General features: G+C 37.1%; 1 protein-coding gene and 1 long non-coding RNA gene across 2 annotated transcripts in view; one reads left to right on the top strand and one right to left on the bottom strand.

Moving 5' to 3' along the window:
• The window catches only part of LOC127874948 (uncharacterized), a 175,170-nt gene that overhangs the window by 126,709 nt on the left and 29,304 nt on the right, over positions 1-19,157 (top strand). Inside the window, exons 3-10 of the mRNA XM_052419653.1 lie at positions 1,858-1,997; positions 2,374-2,472; positions 3,868-3,951; positions 5,437-5,457; positions 6,045-6,071; positions 6,854-6,900; positions 9,075-9,130; positions 10,429-10,536. Coding sequence (XP_052275613.1) covers positions 1,858-1,997; positions 2,374-2,472; positions 3,868-3,951; positions 5,437-5,457; positions 6,045-6,071; positions 6,854-6,900; positions 9,075-9,130; positions 10,429-10,536 — 582 coding nt within the window. The remainder of the gene's footprint in view (positions 1-1,857; positions 1,998-2,373; positions 2,473-3,867; positions 3,952-5,436; positions 5,458-6,044; positions 6,072-6,853; positions 6,901-9,074; positions 9,131-10,428; positions 10,537-19,157) is intronic.
• LOC127872718 (uncharacterized) lies at positions 14,401-15,653 on the bottom strand. The gene is made up of 2 exons (XR_008045743.1): positions 15,574-15,653; positions 14,401-15,333 (listed from the first exon to the last, which is right to left on the bottom strand). It is a non-coding gene; the product is annotated as an uncharacterized LOC127872718 (long non-coding RNA).

The following is a 19,157-nucleotide window of genomic DNA, read 5'->3' as shown; positions in this document are numbered from 1 at the left end:
GATGTTTATTTCAGGAATTCATTATTTATATATCATTAGTGAAAAGGCTTCTAAAACGCAGACGACAATAGTGGCAAAGGGTTATGACGTCAGATAACGCTACAATGATTGTGACGTCAATTTAAGTACATACTTGACGTCGGTACTAAGACAAAACAACGTCAATCAGTCAGCAGTAAAAGTGGACGTGTTTATTTCTACATTTGGATTTACGACAAAATAACATATTTAATAAGTTTGTAAAGAGACGAAGTCGATTTTCCGCGGAGGTCCCGGTACAGTGAATCGAGCACGACCCTTGCGTCGTCTGCTCCGACTTCCTGTAAAATGGACCGCGGCCGCAAACCTCCGCAAGTAGCGCCCGTTGGGACGAAGAAAAAAATGCCAGTTGCAACAGCGGCAAAGGTATGACTTTGTTTTTGCACGTTTCATTTCCAGATAAACATTATTTGAAGCGTAATTGTAAAAGACTTCGAGTATATTCAATTTCATTTGAGCCGACTACAAAAGATTGTTTCGACCATATAAAGCTATCAAACATGTTCGTTATCTGATTGTGAATTTAGGATTTTTTTCATATTTTCATCATCAAATGAATTAAATAGCTTCTAAGTTAAAGCTTTTGGTAACTACGTTTTCTTATTTATTTTTTCGTGTGTCCAATCTACCTATTTTTCTTTTGATATTGTTAGCTTTAGAATGGGTTCCTTATACATATCAATATAACTTATAGTAGCCAAAACTTGGAAGTGCGAGGCAATCTATAATGAAATTTAAAATATATATATCCCCTTTAGTCCAGACAGAAAACAACCAATATGTTGATTTTATAATTATGCTCCAAAATGTCGTCTCCACGCAGGATCATGAGCCGCTTACGTCGTCTGGATTTTATGGCGAGATGGTGGACCCGTCCAAAGACGGTAAGTCTTTGCCATTTTCAACAGAATCGATTCCGCTCTAGGATAACATGGTTTATAAATATGTGTTGAGTACCGTCCCAGATTAGCTTGTGCAGTCTGCACAGGCTAATCAGCTACGACACTTTTCGCCTAAACTTGACTTTCCCTAAGAGTAAATTAAACTAAAAGCGGAAAGTGTACTCATTGATTAGCTTGTGCGAACTGCTCTTGCTTATCTTGGACTACATTTAACGCGCGCGCATCAAACACCGTTTTACCACATTTATACTCAATTGTTATCGGTTTTATTTTTGTAATGTGTCCGAAAAGTATGAGCGTTCACTAAATAGCTCACCAAGCTCAGGTATGCGCTGAGCGACGAAAATGGTGTGGATGAATGTGACTGTGTTAAGTACGATTATAGTGATGATGATGATGATGCAGGAGAAGAAGAAGAAGGCGACGATAAAGAGGACAAAATTGATGATGATGATGATGATGATGATGATGATGATGATGATGATGATGATGATGATGATGATGATGATGATGATGATGATGATGATGATGATGATGATGATGATGATGATGATGATGATGATGATGATGATGCAGGAGAAGAAGAAGAAGGCGACGATAAAGAGGACGAAATTGATGATGATGATGATGATGATGATGATGATGATGATGATGATGATGATGATGATGATAATTATGATGATGATGATGATGATGATGATGATGATGATGATGATGATGATGATGATGATGATGATGATGATGATGATGATGATGATGATGATGATGATGATGATGATGATGATGATGATCATGATGATCATGATGATCATGATGATGATCATCATGATCATGATCATGTTGACGAAAACAATCACGTAATTTTGCGATAACAAGCGTTCACTCTTAACCCTTAACCATGTTCATCGTTTCTCAGGGAATGCCTCAAAGGCGCTCCGTAGCGACGGCTTGACGTTTGACCCCAGTCTGCTTGTCGGCCCCTTGTATGTACCGAAGACATCAACCAACGAAAGAATCAAAGCACAACTAGGAGACATCACTCAGAAACTACACGACGTAAGTTGGGAATCATAAATCATACGAGAATGTCTAAAGGTGGATAATATTTGTTTGTTTAAATGCGTGTTTCTTTTGCTTGCTATATATATATATATATATATTTATAGGTAACCTGTAATGAGGCATACTGGATTGAGACATTGTTACAACAGTTTCCAATCGGAAAGGCTCCGCATGTTTCAATTATCATATTTCGCAGACGCTGTTCACTTTCCTCATATTTTTTAGACGCTGTACACTTTCCTCATATTTCGCAGACGCTGTACACTTTCCTCATATTTCGCAGACGCTGTACACTTTCCTCATATTTCGCAGACGCTGTACACTTTCCTCATATTTCGCAGACGCTGTACACTTTCCTCATATTTCGCAGACGCTGTACACTTTCGAGGAGACCGAGTTGGAAGTTACGGTTGAAGATCCCTTGGTGACCATGATGAAAAAGCAGATGGACTCGATAGCGGACTCGAACGTGAGTCACAGCGACCCGGATTTTTTTTTGTAATCTTAAATCATATGTAATGATCACAGTTGATCTTTGGCGAAAAGCAGAGAAAATCCTGAGTGATCGGGTTCGTTTTTGTATGACTTGTTAGTTTGACTATCATCCTAAATGATACGGGTTCTGGCAAAACAGGGCTTAGTGCATTTGCGTAAATTGTCGTCCCAGATTGGCATGTGCAATCATGGGACGACACTTTCCGCTTAGACTTGATTTTCGTTATACAACAAATTGTGTCCTTTAATGAATTCAACAATGATTCAAATTCAGATGATTATTTAAGAAGATTCCGTTTTTGAGCCATTTTAAATTATATAGACCCTTCAAGTTTTGAATAGGCGAATCTTCTGTGATCCTGTGTGAAGAAGCATCATAAAGAGATTATTCTATGGTCCATCAATCAGGATTGTGAAGTAAATTTTACATTAAGTTGTTTCGTTGTTAACAGGCAATATATGTTAGCTGATTAACATGTTAACTCTTTACCACCCAGACACGCCCTTAAACGCATTTAAAGTGCTCTGGAAATTTAAATTAAATTTAAGTCCTTGCTTATTATTGTCAAATTTGAAAGGCTCCATTTCCACCCCTTAGGTACTGATAAGTAGCAAATAACATAATCAAAGCGCTGAAGGCACTGAAGTTGTTCGCTGTTGTCGTCCTCTATTAGCTTGTGCGCATGCACAGGCTAATCATTGTGCACAGGCTAATCTTATTTGACATGCATTAAACCCCATTTTCCCTGAAAGCAGCCAATATGTACAGATTTCAATGATAAACACTAGACTGGTCAATGTCGTCTTACAAGCTGGTATATGCACTCACTGCAGAAGTAGAGCAGAAGCATTTGTTTCTGCAGTTCAGACAGGCAGCGGTTATGGTTCCTAGCAAAGTGAGTTGCGGTTCTTACCGTAGCTAAGACTTCTAAGCATATACTGATTTGCAAAATATGCTCTGTAAATTTCGTCGGCTGCTAACGCGACCAATTAAAAACCTGAACGGACTGCGAGTAACTCGCATGCTAATCTGGTAGTATGCTGTTTGCACATAGCCATTTTCACTTTGCTTCTGAGTGGGAAAGGGTTGAATAAGGCTGTTGGATTGGAGTTCCATAAAGAATATTCGTTACATTTTGATAAATTTGTTTGTTTGAGCCTCTCCTGATTTTCAAAAAGATTTTTACAATGTTTTCGTACTTTCCCAGTACGACAGCATGTAAAATTAGGCAACCAATCCACAATGTCTAAGGCTGATGTTTTGTTTGGTTGGTTTGTTTTATGACTGCGTTGCTTTCCGGCAGATTTTATCTAATTGTTTTCGTACTTCCTACGTTTTCGTATTTCGTACTTTTTCGTACTACCCCAGTTACGACATGCACTCGCGACTGTAATGGATCAGTACAATCACATGAGTGAGCAGGTGAACGCAGCGTACAAGGACAGAGACGAGTATCGTTTACATATATGTGAGCGGCGCCCTCGCAAAACGGGTCTTAAGTATGTGAGTAAAGCTTCGTCCCAAATAAGCCTGTGCAGTCCGCACAGGCCTTTTCGGGACGACAACGTCCGCTTTTATGGAATGTCCGCATAAGCTATCAGGGACGACACTTTCCGCCTATAATGGATTTTCATATAGAAGGTACCTAATGTAAACGAACAATAATTTCATGAAAACGGAAAGGGTCGTTTCTGATTAGCCTTCGCGGAGAAAGGACTTCTATACCAAAATCCGAGCATATCTATTTCGCACATGTATTTCGCTCGTACAATTACATTTCTTACCTGCAACTGTAGTTACGTTGTTAATACGCATTTCGTATTGCGTCCGTATACCCGAAGTTCATAAATATGATCGTACATACACGTATGCAAATCATATGAAAATCATACCTTCACCCGTACATACACAGTCTTGGTTTAGTTTAACAATATTTTATTGTATATGTCGATATCATTTCAAATTAACATGTTTTTTACAACAAAGTTCATTTACACATACGGATTGGGTCAAACATCATCAATATGTCAAAGGCAGCTTTCGTATACAGCGAGGAAGGTTATAAGTTGGATACTGTTTATTGGATTAAAAAGGGGAAAGAAAGAAAGAACAAGACAAGTACACAAATACAAATAATTGAGGCTAGAGATCTAGCTCTCTAGAGAGATAGAAGAGACGAGAGAGAGAGAGCGAGAGACGAAGGAGAGAGAGGAGAGAGAGAGAGAGAGAGAGAGAGAAGAGAGAGAGCGAAGAAAAGCGCGAGCGCAACGAGAGAGAAGAGAGAAAAGATAGACGAAAGAGAGCAGAGCGGAGTAAGGTAGATCTAAAGCATGCCCCCCCCCTCTCTCTCGCTCTCTCCTCTCTCCCCTCTCTCTCCGCTCTCTGCTCTCTCTCTCCTCTCTCTCTCTCTCTCTCGTCTCTCCTCTCTCTCTCTCTCTCTCTCTCTCCTCTCTCTGTGAAAACGGGGCTAAATTCACGTGCTTTAAGTATTTGTTTGTATTTTTTTGTTTAAAGTAAGTCTCTTCTCACAGAAAGTCCAGTTTACGCGGAAAGTGTCGTGCCTGGTTGAACTGGCTTATCTGGGACGGCAATTTACGAACTTGAATTAAGCTCAGTTTTCCCATAGCGCAAGCATTTGTTTCATCATCACCTGACCAACCCGCCCGACCGTAATCGGTTAATCCGACCATAAGTAAAGTTTGCACAATTTATAAAACACAGCAAGGTGTAAAACGCATTTCTTAATCGTTTTGTACATTTAACAACTCAAATGCATGTGTCCCAACATATGCATGTTATACACATTCCATCCCTAAACGTTTGTTCAATACATTATGCTATAAAATGACATATCGTGTGAGATCATATCGTGGGTGATACAAATATGTGTGTATCTTCATGTATAGATTTATAGTTGTTTGCTTGTATCTATTTCAGATGCTGTTACAGCTCGCTGATGTATGTAGTGTTTTTGTTCGTTCTATTTTCAGAAAAATGTATTAGCGCTTAAAGAAATTTCTTTCTTATTGACATATGCGACATGTAGTTTCATATATAAACTGACATTTGTTATCTGCATATATGTACTTAAGAAATATGAAGAGTGCTTATGATGATTTCGATAACGTTATTTTTATTACGGATTTGTCGAAGTGCTTTCAATGTTTTCAATTAATATACCCTGTTGATTTACAACAAACACACACATAATAGATCTGTCATTTCAAGCGGAATTTTTAAATTATAGCAACAACAAACAATCAACCAATTTGTCATTTGATGCCATTTTGTTGGGTTTCGTCTTTTGTCGTGGGTAAAAGATAAATGTTTATTAGCAGAAAGCATGCAGCCGCCATGACGTCATCTCAATGTACTTTTAAAAGAATACCATAATGGGCCATGATTGGTTATAAATAACGACGTTCGGTCGACATACATAACAACATTGTTTGGCATATTACTTTAATTAAATACTTTACCAAATTAATCTATCTCTTACAAATCTCTTTAAAAATTACATTGAAAAAACACGTTTTATTTTGCAGTGGTTTACACTGGACCACTTGGATTTGGTGAGTAAAACAACTTATGCGTTATATTTAATATGTTTACATTTTTTTTATACGACATTTGTTGGGAAAATGGAATGCTAATTTGTTGAAATGTATTAACATTTCAAGATATGAAATATAAGTCTCGCTCTGTAAAAATGTGGGTTCAATGCCTGTGCATAAAGTGTCGTCCCAGATTAGCCTGTGCGTAAAGTGTCGTACCAGATTAGTCTGTGCGTAAAGTGTCGCCCCAGATTAGCCTGTGCAGTCCGTGCAGGCTAATGTAGGACGACATTTTACGCACATGAATTAAACCCCCAATTAACAGAGATATGCTCGAATGTAGTATGTTCTTATAAATCTTTTCTTTCTGAGCATCATGTTCGGATCCTCATATTTTAGTTCTATCACTGAATTGCTTATGAATGTGAAAACTCATTTTTGTATAGGGAAAAAAAGAATCTTTAATTTCTCTGAATACGTAGATTTATGGTGATGCTAGCGAATTTATGCTTTGTGTTATATTGTTTTGCTGTATTAATATCACGTTTAACACTGTTCACTCTTAACAGAAAAAACATCGTAATAGTTAAAGATTAAGCATTCACACCAACCTTCGCACAGATTTTCACACAAATCTTCAAACACAACTAACACAAATCGTCAAAAAGTCTTCACACCAATCGTCACACCAATCGTCACACCAATCGTCACACCAATCGTAACACGATACTTATCATTAATCTTAACATAAACTTTTAAACGAATCTTCACAAAGTCGTGGTGTTTGTTTTTAATCCCAGGCGGAGATCAAACTTTCTGTGGACGAGACTGAGGAGGCAAATATCAAGTAAGGAGCGCCCACTTTGTTCACTGTAACCCATTTATGCCTAGTGGACTCTCCCATCCTTCTAAATTGGATCAATTTATTTCCAAAATTAGGGATGTCTAGTATAACTATTTCTATATTTATAATATTTTTTACAGAAATTCCTTTCAGCATACAGCGCAGACCCTGATGAGACGCCGCATCATGCGGCCTCTCATCTGGGTCTACGCTGTTTGCCAAGGCCTTTTTTGTAGACTCATAAATGGGTTAATTTCATATGAAAACGTTTGCACACTTATATGCGTTGACGTACGTACGCGGCGTTGCATCACGCATTACAAGATTTAACATAAACTTGCATGCAAATATTCGTGTCAATATAAGTATTGACGAAGATAAGTATTATGGCAATGCCAATGTAATTGAATGAAAGACTTCATTTTCTTTCTTTAGACACCTTGTTTAAATTTCTCGACGCAAACAGAGGTATTTTGACGCTGTTACGAATTCAGAGAAATTAGAGATGGGATGTTAAATATTTTGAGACAAAATTGAAGGAGTCATTTATTCCAAATTTGCTTCAAAGCAAGTCTTTACTTGATACATGTTAATGATTCAATTTTCCTAGACAAAGCTATTTCGACACGGTGACGAACTTCGAGAAGTTGAAGAATCGTCAGTAGCAGATTAACAAGAACAGCAAGAGCGGCAAACCAACAAAGAAACTTCAGGCGTGAGTACACGCCGTATAGTTACTATCAGATACATTTGAGCCGGGCTCTGTGAAAAGATGGTTTACTGCATGTGCGTAAAGTCTCGTCCCAGATTAGCCTGTGCAATTCGCACAGGCAAATCGGGGACGACACTATCCGCCTTAACTGGATTTTTGCTTAGAAGAGACTTTCTTTAAACAAAAAAGATCATAAAAGAGGAAAGTGTCGTCCCTGATTAGCCTGCGCGGACTTCACAGGCTAATCTGAGACGACACTTTACGCACATGCAGATGTAGTAAACCCCCTTTTCACAGAGCATGGCTCATTTATATTTTGCATCCGATTAATAATAATAGCATAATAGTATTGGGCAGTGTTTATTGATCTTTATAAAGCTTTGCAATAAAAGATGCACATTCTGCTTGAAACATGTGAACGCATTTCAACTTTAACTTGAAACATGTGAACGCATTTCAACTTTAACTTGAAACTTGTGAACGCATTTCAACTTTAACTTGAAACATGTAAACGCATTTCAACTTTAACTATTCGCGTGTGTTATAGTTTTCAGTGCAAAATTGCCGACAGGCATCGATAAAAAAAATCATGCAAAATTGTGTTTGTACATCAAAATATGTCGCTTGTTTCATTAAGGGGAGGCAAGTCGGCCAAACTATGTTATCCGTTTACGATACGTGCGGTACTGAGTTAGCTTGAAAAAGTGTGTTTAAAGCGAGATTATACGATTTTGTCAAATATTAGTGAATTTATATAAATAGTGTAAAAAAACAATTATACATATATTTCAATATAAAATAAAATAAGTACAGAAGAATATGTGTCGAAAAATGCGAAATAAGCCAGATATTTAATTCTGAAATCGAAAACGTTTGTACAGTCGATTTCGCCAGCATGTATATCATGCCTGCACGATGTGAATCTAAACTTAGTTTAACGGTAAATTTAAAATTCATGTAACTATATGTATATTCATACGACACACGAACACTCACTCTGGTCCTAAAAAAAGACGAATGCTTCGGTTATTGTAGGAAAATATGTTCGTCACAATCGGCTCCGGGGGCTAATTTGTCTTTGCTGCATTTTATGAAATTCGCAGTTAAGGTATGATTTTCTTGCCTATTTTGTGTTATTGTAACATATTTTATCAATGTATTACAATTTAGTAAATAAAAAAAAAACGTATAATCTCGCTTTAAGTGCAGACGTCTGATAAATCTCTATTCAACATTTGTTATTAGATGTGACAGTTACGGTTATTCAGGGAATATGAACAAACTATCAAACAATTATCAAATACTCATTATAGACTATTCAAAACTGTTTAGGGTCGACACCGAAAAAACAGAATCGGTCGGATTAGTAGAAACTATTTTTTTCGCCTAAGTCTGATATATAAGTAAAGTGAAAATTAGTTACATTTAAGGTCATTTCTCCATTGTGTCGGATTATATATTTCAGGAAAAAGGTGGAAATAGAAAACAGTGTGGTCGACAAGTTTCGGGTGATGAAAGACAGTAAGTTTACTGTACATTGCATGCTGTCATGTGATTTTAGTGTAAAATATTAGTGATTAAAAATTCACCAATCGTTGTTTGAAACGGTGAAATCTAACCGCGATAAATATCCATTATTTTGTATGATTTTACATCATTTTGCTTTGTCCCGGTAAACTTATGCCCTGATGGTAAAGGAGTCATGTAAAAATCAAAGTTCAATTCAAACGGATCAAATTATAATGAAGAAAAATATGTATTCGTTAAATTTTTATTAGGTCCAAAACGACTGTGATCCACGGTATATTCGTTGTACTTAACCCATTTATGGCAAGTGGACTTTCCCATCCTTTTAAATGGAATCAATTTATTTCCAAAATTAGGGATGTCAAGTATATTTATTTCTATATTTAGAATATTTCTTGCAGAAATTCCTTTAAGCAAACAGCGTAGACCCTGATGAGACGCCGATCATGCGGAGTCTCATCTGGGTCCACGCTGTTTGCCAATGCCTTTTTTCTAGACGCTAGGCATAAATGGGTTAATGTTTGTGACAAACTGATTTAATAGATAAAATGTATTGTTTAATTTTACGTCGAGGTGTAAACAAACAACAATGCTGAGTTAATGCCGATTCTTACACGGCGCGTGTCAATTTTCATACAAAGGAGAACATCGTCTATAGGTTATTCTGCAAGAATAATGGGCGGAGCACTGAAAGCATGCGCTGTAACTAAACAAAACATGTTGATACATTTTAATGGGCGGAACTTCACATAAAATAGTACACAAGAAAAAAAGATAAATTGCATAAATCTATAGTAAAAACCGTGTTAGAATCGAAATAATTCGTGAACGTTATAATTTGTTGTCGAATAACCCACGGCCTGAAGTTTAGATGTGTGGTTTCACATCACTCGTGCTTCGCACTCGTGATTTAATCCCTGCGCATCTAAACAGGGTTATTTGACAACAAACTATAACGTACACGAATTATTTCTTAAATCTACGATAACTGTTATGCAGGATATGAGCCTCGCTCTGGGAAAAAAGGGCTTAATGCATGTGTCGTCCCAGATTAGTATATGCAGTCCGCACGGGCTAATCGGGGACGACTCTTTCCTCCTTTACTGGATTTCCTCCCAGAAGAGACTTCCTTTAAACGATAGATACCATATATCGTAGTGTCGTATTAATAAGTGTCATCCCAGATAAGCTCAGTCGGTCTGCACAGGCTAATCTGGGACGACACTCAACGCTTATGCATTACGCCCAGTTTTCTCAGAACGTCGCTAAACAAAATAGAGCAAACATTATAGTGAGCATACAGACGATGAAGCTGAAGGTAGCAGACGACGCCCCATGGAAAGACGCGGCCAAAGAAATCGTCGGCATGTTGAAGAATGTCCGGAGCGAAAGCGCAGACGGTAATATCTGTTTAATCAAATATATTTATTGTCAGTATCCAGTATCATCTTCTCCATTTTTCCTCTGCTCCTTTTTCTTCTTCTTTTTCTTCTTTTTTTCTTCTTTTTTTTCTTCTTCTTTTTTTCCTTTACTACTACTACGACTACGACTACGACTACGACTACGACTGCTACTGCTACTAATACTTCTACTACTTCTGCTACTACTACTTCTACTACTTCTACCAATAATAATAATAATAATAATAATACTTTAAATACTACTAATACTACTACTTCTTCTAATACTATTACAACAACAACATCAACTACTACTACCACTACTACCACTACTACTACTACTACTACTACTACTACTACTACTACTACTACTACTACTACTACTACTACTACTACTACTACTCCTACTATTTCTAATAATAATAATAATAATAATAATAATAATAATTATAATTATAATAACAGCAGAAAATTGTCAATCCTGGGGACTTATATCATTTGTGCTACACATGCTTACAATGCTAACATACTCGGTGGTGAATAACAACACACAGTTACATAATAATAATTATTCGATGGTGAATAACACCACATAGCCACATACTCGGTGGTGAATAACAACACATAGTTACATATTCGGTGGTGAATAACAGCACATAGTTACATATTTGGTGGTGAATAAAAACACATAGTTACATACTCGGTGGTGAATAACAACACATAGTTACATACTCGGAGTTGAATAACAACACAAAGTTACATATTCGGTGGTGAATAAAAACAGGTGGTAACATACTCGGTGGTGAATAACTACACATGGTTACATAGTGGGTGGTGAATAACAACATATAGTTACATAATCAGTGGTGAAAAACAACATATCGTTACATACTCGAAGGTGAAGAACAACATATAGAACATACTCGATGGTGAATGATAACATATAGTTACATACTCTGTGATGAATAGCAACACATGGTACATACTCGATTATGAATAACAACACATGCTTACATACTCGGTGGTGAATAACAACACATAGCTACATACTCAGTGGTGAATAACAACACATACTTACATACTCGGTGGTGAATAACAACACATGATTACATACTCGGTGGTGAATAACAACACATGGTTACATACTCAGTGGTGAATAACAACACATGGTTACATACTCGGTGGTGAATAACAACATATGGTTACATACTCGGTGGTGAACAACAACATATGGTTACATACTGGGTGGTGGACAACAACACATGGTTACATACTGGGTTGTGAACAACAATACACATTTACATACAAGTTGGTAAATGCTAATACAGTGCTACGTATTTATTGATGAATGATAACATGTGATTTAAAACTCGGGGTTGAATAATAACACAAAGTTAAAAACACGTTTTTACATAGTAGGTGGTATATCATAAAACATGATTAGATTCTCAAAGTTGAATTATAACACATGGTTGAATATTCATCGGTAAATAATTACACACGTTAGCTTTTGTTGAATACTCGAAATGATTCACTTCAAATCCTTGGATACTTGTTTACTTATTTATTGTGTCTTTTGTTTGTTTGTTTGTTTAGTTGTTGTGTGTCTGTTTGTTTATTTAGCCGATTATTAAAGTATTTGATTCATATTACGACAGTCAGTGAACTAAATCAACTGGCTCTACCTGCTATCTACAACTAAGTTCACATACTTATGCTAGTTACTGCTGGCGAAACTGACCCACATGAATCAGAAGTATGTCGAGAATAGCCGTTGAAATGAGTCGCGTTCTGAGAAAACTGGGCTTAATGCATGTGCGTAAAGTGTCACCCCAGATAAGCCTGTGCAGTGCGCACAGGCTAATCATGGATGACACTTTTTGCCTTAACTTAATTAACGGTAAAGAGTGACTTCATTTAAACTAAAAATACCATAAAAGCGGAAAGTGTTGTCCCTGATTAGCCTGTGCGGTTTGCACAGGCTCATCTGGGACAACACTTTACGCACATGCATTTTGCCCAATTTTCTCAGAACGCGACTCAAATATTCGTTGTCTAAATAATCGAGTCTAAGTGATAAATAAGAGATTATTTGAAGTTGGTTATCAAGTAGACCTGTTTTAGAATAGCGGATAAAACGTATCTACCTGGTATTCATATTGTAGTATTTTTGTCACTAATATGTTAAGCAAATATGTCAAATGGTTATACCCAACAGCTGCTTTGAGAGAGTATACATATACCTGTTTTAAAACTAAATTTTAGCATGATAGAATACAAACGTCAAGATATTTTTTTAATTGCAAAATAAAAGAAGAAATAACTTTGTATGGGAATGAAAAAAAAACAAATCAGTCGACATTTTACACAAAAAATTAATAGCGATTAGTGTATAATTTAAATAAGGCATTGACACGATAGACTGAAACGTTACGTATTGAAGGGTTCATTAACGCAATATTTAAAGCAAAGCAGTAGAAATTACTATATGTAACATCGTAGCGCATTGAATAACACTTTGTCGTAATCTGTCTGATTTCATGAACAGTTCAATCGTTGATGTGTTATATCCCATTTTCATAACGCCTGAAAATTATTACATTCCGGGAAATACTCTCCAACCAGCACTTGTTCATACCATTGACATGTTCGCGGTGATTCGCGTGTTCGCAATAAATTTGATAAATGACAAAAAGGACAGTAGTAGCGTATCACACCATCTTTAAAACAGACTGTCTGACAAAAAGAACGTAGCGACTTCGAAAAAGAAAATACCAATGTGCGTCAGATATATTTTATATAGATGTGTCGTGTTCTGAGAAAACTGGTGCAATCCGCACAGGCTTATCAGGGACGACACTTTTCGCCTTAATGGATTTTCGTGTAGAAGATTTTCTTTAAACGAAAAATACCATAATAGCGGAAAGTGTCGTCTCTGATTAGCCTGTACGGACTGCACAGGCTCATCTGGGACAACACTTTACGCACATGCATTATGCCCAGTTTTCTCAGAACGCGACTCAAATATTCGTTGTCTAAATAATCGAGTCTAAGTGATAAATAAGAGATTATTTGAAGTTGGTTATCAAGTAGACCTGTTTTAGAATAGCGGATAAAACGTATCTACCTGGTATTCATATTGTAGTATTTTTGTCACTAATATGTTAAGCAAATATGTCAAATGGTTATACCCAACAGCTGCTTTGAGAGAGTATACATAAACCTGTTTAAAAACTAAATTTTAGCATGATAGAATACAAACGTCAAGTTCTAAACAAGATGTGTTTGTGAAACACAATGTCCCCCTATATGATATTTGACCTTGTAAGATGACCTTGACCTTGTGAAGGATGACCTTAACCTTTCACCACTCAAAATGTGCAGCTCCATGAGATACACATGCATGCCAAATATCAAGTTGCTATCTTCAATATTGCAAAAGTATTCATAAAATAAGCGATTTGGGACACATATATTTGACCTCTGACCTTGAAGGATGACCTTAACCTTGACCTTTCACCACTCAAAATGTGCAGCTTCATGAGATACACATGCATGCCAAATATGAAGTTGCTATCTTCAATATAGCAAAAGTTATTGCAAAATGTTAAAGTTGGCGCAAACAGACAGACCAACAGACAGACCAACAGACCAACAGACAGACCAACAGACAGACCAACAGACAGGGCAAAAACAATATGTCCCCCACTACTATAGTGGGGGACATAAAAACTATCTCTATGCAATTGCATGAGTACAACTATAGTTAGAACCAAATTTCCCATCTCAGCACCAAAACTGCACACATAAGAGTGCAGTGCGACAATGGCAATAGCCGTGCGATCAAATGAAATTGGAACCAGATAAGGCGAACTGATTTATTAATGAATTGCAAAGACACTTCATCTAATAACGAACTATTGAATTTATAGTTTGGCGATTGCGAAATTAATGTGATAAATGCTTTGATGTGTGTTTAAAAAAGTGAGACAAATGAGATCTCTGTAAGCTGTGTCATGATACACACACGTCTTAACTAGAGTGTCTGACAATGCGCCCTGATTGCCTTCAAAGTAGATAGTACAAATCGGATTTGGAACATCGACGTAAATTCTCTTTGAATAAATAATAGCTTCTTGGTAATGTAAATGAGAATTATTCTAAGTACGTAATCACGTAGAGCTGCTCTAGAGAAGCATGTCCATTTCGCAAGACAACTCCGTAAACACAGGAATTCGTTATCGTAAACATGTGTGGCCGCAAAATAGCATCAGAAAAATTGCATGTCAACGGAATCATGTGATATATAAATAACGACATACACATCATTATAAATATGTGATGGTGCAAATCTTTATTTTCTCTCTAGAAGTTGATCAATATCTTTTATTACACTGGAAGTCATCATCAGCGCCTTGCGAACAGAATTAAATCCTTCAAAACCTGAAAAATTGGAGATATTAAAGTCAAGACCACTCAATCTAGATTCTGACGTCACAGAAGCCTGACCGATGGGAATCGGCCTTCCATTCGGCGCGCACCTATCTTGCGCACGGAACGATTGCGAAGATGGCGGAAGTGTTGAACTAGTCGTGTCAGCACTAGAAGACGGAGAATGAATTTTTACAGATCTAGGCTGTGAGTCAACAATCCGAGCCCTATTTTGTTCAGAGTTACGTAAAATACTTGGACCAGGCTTGCTGTCCCCTGAAAATGGCCTGAATGCGCCTTGCTTAGTTTCTTTTGAAACATTTGTTGACGACTGTCCGGTCTTCAGTACCGTGTTGTCCACTATGTCTGATCATCAGTCAAAGAATATACATAGCATAGTTTACATAGTTTTGGTAATTCACATTATCATAAAAGTATAGGCCGATTATTCTTCATGACAAAATTGGCCCACACTGACACATCATAATTTTAACTGATAAGAAAATGTAAAACTGATGCTAGCGTATGCATAAGGGTAAATCAATTTCCTTTGATTAATAATTATTATTATTTTTGTAAGAATATATATATATACAAGAAGGATACAGTTAAAGCATTGTATTCTTTGCAACTCCCGTTCAACAGACCTGAAAGTACATTGATTCAAATGAGTACCATATCAGTCTTGTTCTGACAAAACTGGGCATAATGCATGTGCGTAAGCTGTCGTCCCAAATTAGCCTGTGCAGTCCGCACAGGCTAATCATGGACAACACTTTCCGCCTAAACTTGATTTTCGGTACGGAGGGACTTCCTTGAAACTGAAAATACCATAAAAGCAGAACGTGTCGTCCCTGATTAGCCTGTGCGGACTGCTCAGCCTAATCGTGGACGACACTTTACGCACATGCATTAAGCCCAGTTTTCTCAGAACGCGACTAATATTTTTGGTACCCAGCAAACATCAGCAATCCTCCGTGATGACCATGAACTATTGTTAAAAAAAATATTAAAACAACTCTTTATTTGTTAAGTATACCAATTGTTTGTACTTTTTTACACTAATGTACATGTGAAAATTATATTGAACGCGTTTAATTTCTTAAAAGGAACAATATGAAATGTATTCTATTTTTTCGCTGATTATCATTTGCATTGTTTTCCTCCTTTGCAACAATTGAATTCAATCTTTTTTTCCATATTTCGACACCTACATGAGAAGTTCTTTTCATCATGACTTGTGTTTAGAATGGAGCATATTTTTCTTAATCTTACGGAAAACAATCTATAAACATCCTCAAATTAGCGACAAAAAATCCCGAAACACAGAGGTTATATGACTCGATTTTGATACTTTGAAATACATACATCTGCACTGATTTGTCCGACCTTTCTTTGTAGAAAGTTTCCCTCTTCTGTGGCGAGGAATTGACCCAATCTATCCACTCCTGGGCTACGGAAACGTACCTAGAGTGGTTTACATATGCCTTTCACTATTCGTGTATAATTATGAAACAACATTTTGGAAAAAACACTTTCGTAACCTATCTTTGAAGACAACTTTTTTTTGTCCTTTGCAAAATATAACAGCACGTTTGTAATGATTCGGCAGAATTGTTCGTAAGTTAGTACACATGCAAAGGACCGCGTTTTAACATTTCACTGTACAAACAGATCAAATGATGGATCAACTCACGCTCATATAGCTTACTAAACCGTTAACATTTTATTATTCAAGCCGAAAAAACCATTTAATAGCATTCCCCTCTATAAGTTGCCACACATAACACATTCAATTGAACTCGTGAAGTGAATTTCTTGGTATTAGGCATGTAGATCAACTGAGCTGTAATCTGGGAAAACTGGGCTTAATGCATGAGCGTCAAGTGTTATCACAGACAAGCCTGGGTAGTCCCCACAGGCTAATCAGAGGTTTCACTTTCCGTTGTTGTGGTATTTTTCGTTTAAAGCATGTCTCTGCTTAGCTAAAATACAGTTTAGCCGAAAAGTAACTTTTTTATGGAAAATAGAACAAGCATATTATCCGTTGGCACCCAACATATCGTTTCTTTTAAAGTTATAACTTTTCAGCGACATTTAAGCGATAATTAACATGATTAAAACGCATAACGTACTATTATTATCCATTAGTTGCTTCAGCATGTTAGGTGTCAATAAACATACGGTCTACGATGTTCCAATGATGTCAGACTGGCTCAAACATTGGAGACGTGTTCTGAGAAAACTGGACATAATGCATGTGCGTAAAGTGTCGTCCCAGAACAGCCTGTGCAGTCCGCACAGGCTCGTCAGGAACGACACTTTCCGATTTTATGACATTTTTCGTTTAAATTAAGTCTCTTCTTAGCAATAATCCATTTAAGCGGAAAGTGTCGTCCCTGATAAGCCTGTGCGGACTGCACAGGCTAATCTGGGACGACACTTTACGCACATGCATAATGCCCAGTTTTCTCAGAACGCGACTCATTGAAACTTGAAACATGCCCTTGACCTTGAGTCGAATGGCTCATGATTTCTGCACATTGTCCTAACCCATTTATGCCTAGTGGACTCTCCCATCCTTCTAAATTGGATCAATTTATTTCCAAAATTAGGGATGTCTAGTATATTTATTTCTATATTTAGAATATTTCATACTGAAATTCCTTTAAGCAAACAGTGTAGATCCTGATAAGACGCCGCATCACGCGGCGTCTCATCTGGGTCTACGCTGTTTTCCAATGCCTTTTTTCTAGACGCTAGGCATAAATGGGTTAAAATTCTTACATGTTAGGAAAGTTTCATGCAAATTTGTGAAAAAAGTAAAGGAAATACGGATCGGAAACGAAAGTGTTAAGAACAGACTGGCGGTGTGAAATGCTGACGGAGCGACGAAGGTCATTACTATAAAACTACACCCGCTTGGCAGCTTGGAATAAACATGTATGCATGATCTGTTGGCATACAATTCAAACAATTTCTCAAAGGTGCGGAGACATTTGAATGTGTCGGTGATCACAATAAAACGCTGCATGCGGGTATTATTATCACATTAACAACCTACAAATACGAGGATGAAAGTAAAATGCGGCAAATAAATAACATACAAAACTAATGCGCACTTTATGTTTGAAACATTCGCTTGTTATCTACATCTAGCGAGTGTTTTATTACTATAAGTAACATATTAAAACGCAATATTATCACAATGTTCAACATTGCACCGTAGTTCAAACGAGTGAAATAGTTCAACTTAGGGCTATGCTTAATTGGTTACACTCGATTCACGAACAGTATATCAATAATACATTACATCAATGAAACTCCATAAACTATATCAGGAGAGAAATTCTTGTTTTTTTCCTTACATATTTATTTAAGCTCGATTGCATGAAAAGCTTAAGGCTTATTTGAAACGCCCTCGGGTCCTTTTCCTGGGACTAAAACCAGTGCTTAGTGACTATGGGGGGAATCTAAATAACGCTCCGCAGTGGGGATCGAACCCGTTACCTCCCAATAGCTAAGCGGACACCATATCCGCTACACCACCGCGACTTGAAGTTGAATAACTGAACACCAACTATTTACATAATATGACTAAACCTGGTATCGCCGCCTTTGAACGCCTTTGGGATGTGACGGTTAGCGGCTAGCCGATCCTCATATTTACCCCAGCATTAAACAAGATCGAACTAAGCGACTTACATAATTATAACACAATTGTACCTAGGCAGACAGAAAAATGAACACATGAATACCAAAACGTGACGCGCGAATCAATATAACGCATCTTAGTGTTTAAGTACAAGACGCTACATAGTAAAGGCGGCTGCATTGCACACAAAGACATCAGCGCGTTGGTTTATTTATCAACAACAAAAATTATGAGAAAGAAATCTTCAACGCGTCTTAAATGTCTGATTGTGTACACCTTTCACCATAAGTAAGGGCTGTAACGATTCGGTTCGATGCATCGAAAAACCGGTTCAACGCCGCCGATTCGATTTCGATACCAATACGGCCAATTTCGATTCGATTCACTGCAATCCCGATTGATCCGCATTTTAAACCTTACTTTCCAAATTCGTCGTCTAAACTTCATTGCCATACGTATTTGTAATACGTCTTGTGATTGGTCAATAGCCAATATGGCATCCAATGAATGAATGAATAACATGCTGAGCATAACA

Source organism: Dreissena polymorpha, chromosome 3, assembly GCF_020536995.1.
Source record: "Dreissena polymorpha isolate Duluth1 chromosome 3, UMN_Dpol_1.0, whole genome shotgun sequence".
Lineage (NCBI taxonomy): Eukaryota > Metazoa > Mollusca > Bivalvia > Myida > Dreissenidae > Dreissena > Dreissena polymorpha.
Note: the sequence above shows the minus strand (reverse complement) of the source record. Positions and strands in the feature narration are given on the sequence as shown.